The following is a 2488-nucleotide window of genomic DNA, read 5'->3' as shown; positions in this document are numbered from 1 at the left end:
CCACGTTTTGGCACGTAGACAGCACGCACTGGCAAGTACGGCGGGTTGTGACCACCGCATAACCGGAAACTGCGCGCTTAAATGCTTGATGTGTTGTGACGTTATAGCGAAATTTCTAAGGGGACTTTTTAAAGACAATATACAGACATCTTTAAAATGGTGTATGATAAAATTGTATTTACCCTAGGGCCCAGCACTTTTCTTAGTTCTACCTTCAAGCTCTGCAAATATGATTGTTATCATACCTCGTTTTGTAAAAAAAAACAGGAGATTATAAATAACACCCTCTTTCAAAGTTCAAGATTTTTTATTTTGTTTGTAAAGTGATTAACATTCGATATTAAATACTCCTGATACACGTGCGATACGTGTGTAATATATCCCCCTCTTTATCTTTTTCTTCTTTCTTTGCTCTTCTTCCTTCTTCTCCTTATTTTTCCTCTACTTCTTCTTAATCCCCTTCTATTTTCTTGAAGTAAACAAGTTTTCTGGTTAAATTATATCTGCAGGTCAATACTCTGATCAGCATGGCTTCTGAATTGAGCTCTGTAGAGGGCGTCTGTGAAGGAGACGAGTGTAAGGCGAATACAGATCTGACTTTCTATGTGAAGGAGAAGAAGAAGCTCTGCCATGACTGCGCCTCCAAAAAGGAATGCTTCGGACCAAGAAAGGGTGGGCCTAATCTGTATTGTGAGAAACATGGTAAAGATATTGATTTGTATTGCAAAACACATGGCGTAGCTTTATGTGTTTCATGCGCTATGATAGATCACGTTGAAAAGCCGTGCATGCGACAGGATATAGATGATGCAATCATGGACAATAAAGCAAAGCTCAACATTCTGAAGGAAAAGGCGATGGAGAAGTTACAGTTATGTCGAGTCCATGGAAAGCACATTAGTCAGTGTAGACAATCCGCAGACGAACATCTGCAAAGTATCAAAGATGAGGTGGATTCCGTAATAGAAAAGGCGATTGCAAGAGACAAAGTCAGGGAACAGGAGGATGCTGCTAAAATCGACCAGGAGATTGATGGGAAAAACCAAAAACTCAAAGAAGAGATTCGAAAGAACAATGAGGAGAGAAACAAGCGACATGATGAAAACAAAACAAATGCAGAGAAAAGACAAGAACCAATAGATAATAAACATCGCGATCTCTATGCTGACATTCAGAACATCGCTCAAGAGATCGAGAGAAAGATTGGCGAGTTGGAGAAATCATGGCAAGATGACACAAAAACTACAGAGAATGCAAACCAGACACTTGACACAGTACTCGTAGACGATCAAAACATTGTCAAAGACGGGCATCGTGTGAATACATCAGTGAGTGATGAACTTAAAAAGCCACTGAATGAGGGTGAGGTGAAAGAAATCAATCGTGTTGTATCATGTGTGAGGTTTGTGAAGGGTGTTGGGAGGTAGATGATGTATGATGTGATGATTGATGGGTATGATAGGGAGTGGAAGCTCGTTGATACAATCAATGTAAGAAATGAAACCACATACCCGTACATTGTAGGATGTATAGATGAATGCAATGCTATCATTGCAGATTACATAAAAGGTAGTAGACATATATACATGTTAGATCTCAACACTAAACATATACAGAGAGTGGTAGAAGGTAGTGGTACATTATGGGTTGGATCCTGTGCAGTGCTGAATGATGACAAGGTAGTATGTGGTAAAGTGTATAATGGTATTACAGGAGACAGTTTGACAGGATGCATCGGTGTGTATGACAGACAGTGGAAGCTCATCAATGACGTCACTATACCAAGAAACACGACGGTTGGTACCACATGGGTGGATGTTGCAGCTGACAAGGATGGGATGATCATCGCTGCTGAGATGAATCAGTCTGAGATATACGTCATCAACCCAGCTGATGGTAAGATTATCAATACTATCACGTGTAAAGAGGATATAAGGTTGTGTGGTATGCTGTCGTCAGGTCACATCATCGCTCAATCCTGGTCAGTAGATCGCCGCAGAGCGCTCATCATTGACAGAGAGGGTGTTCAAAGGGAAATCCCCCACAATGATGTCATTTGGAATGTCTGCGTTGATCCTAAGACAGACGACCTCTACATCGTGACATCAGATAATAAGTACAAGACGTGTGTGATTGATCACGTGATGCGTGAGAGTGATATGAAGAAGAGAAGAGTAGCATCATTCGCTCTATCAACAAAACTGGAATTAAAGCACAGGAAGCACCAACTTTATACGTCTCGAGTGAAGATGACGTCATCCATGAAAATGATTGCTTGCGATGGAAACAATATTCTCGTATTCAAAAAGCATTTCAGCCTCTAAACCAATCATTAACAAATATTTACATTCTTATTCTTACAATCTTATTTTTTAGGTTTGCATGTATGTTTACAGAAGGTCGCATATATTATGTATAAGTACTACTACGTCATTTATTTTAGGCATTCCATGTTATGTGCCTTTATTTTTACCTATTTTGTATAACA

At 39.8% G+C, this 2488-nt stretch overlaps 1 protein-coding gene across 1 annotated transcript; it reads left to right on the top strand.

Moving 5' to 3' along the window:
- The first annotated feature begins 527 nt into the window (after positions 1 to 527).
- On the top strand, positions 528 to 1427 carry LOC105440348 (E3 ubiquitin-protein ligase TRIM21-like). Its single transcript, XM_030990692.1, has one exon. The coding sequence runs from the start codon at positions 528 to 530 to the stop codon at positions 1425 to 1427; it is 900 nt and encodes a 299-aa protein (XP_030846552.1).
- Positions 1428 to 2488: the final 1061 nt, after the last annotated feature.

Source organism: Strongylocentrotus purpuratus, unplaced genomic scaffold (assembly GCF_000002235.5).
Source record: "Strongylocentrotus purpuratus isolate Spur 01 unplaced genomic scaffold, Spur_5.0 spur5_scaffold_19, whole genome shotgun sequence".
In the NCBI taxonomy this organism is placed as follows: domain Eukaryota; kingdom Metazoa; phylum Echinodermata; class Echinoidea; order Camarodonta; family Strongylocentrotidae; genus Strongylocentrotus; species Strongylocentrotus purpuratus.
The sequence above is the reverse complement of the archived record's forward strand: the minus strand, read 5'-3'. Positions and strand labels throughout refer to the sequence as shown.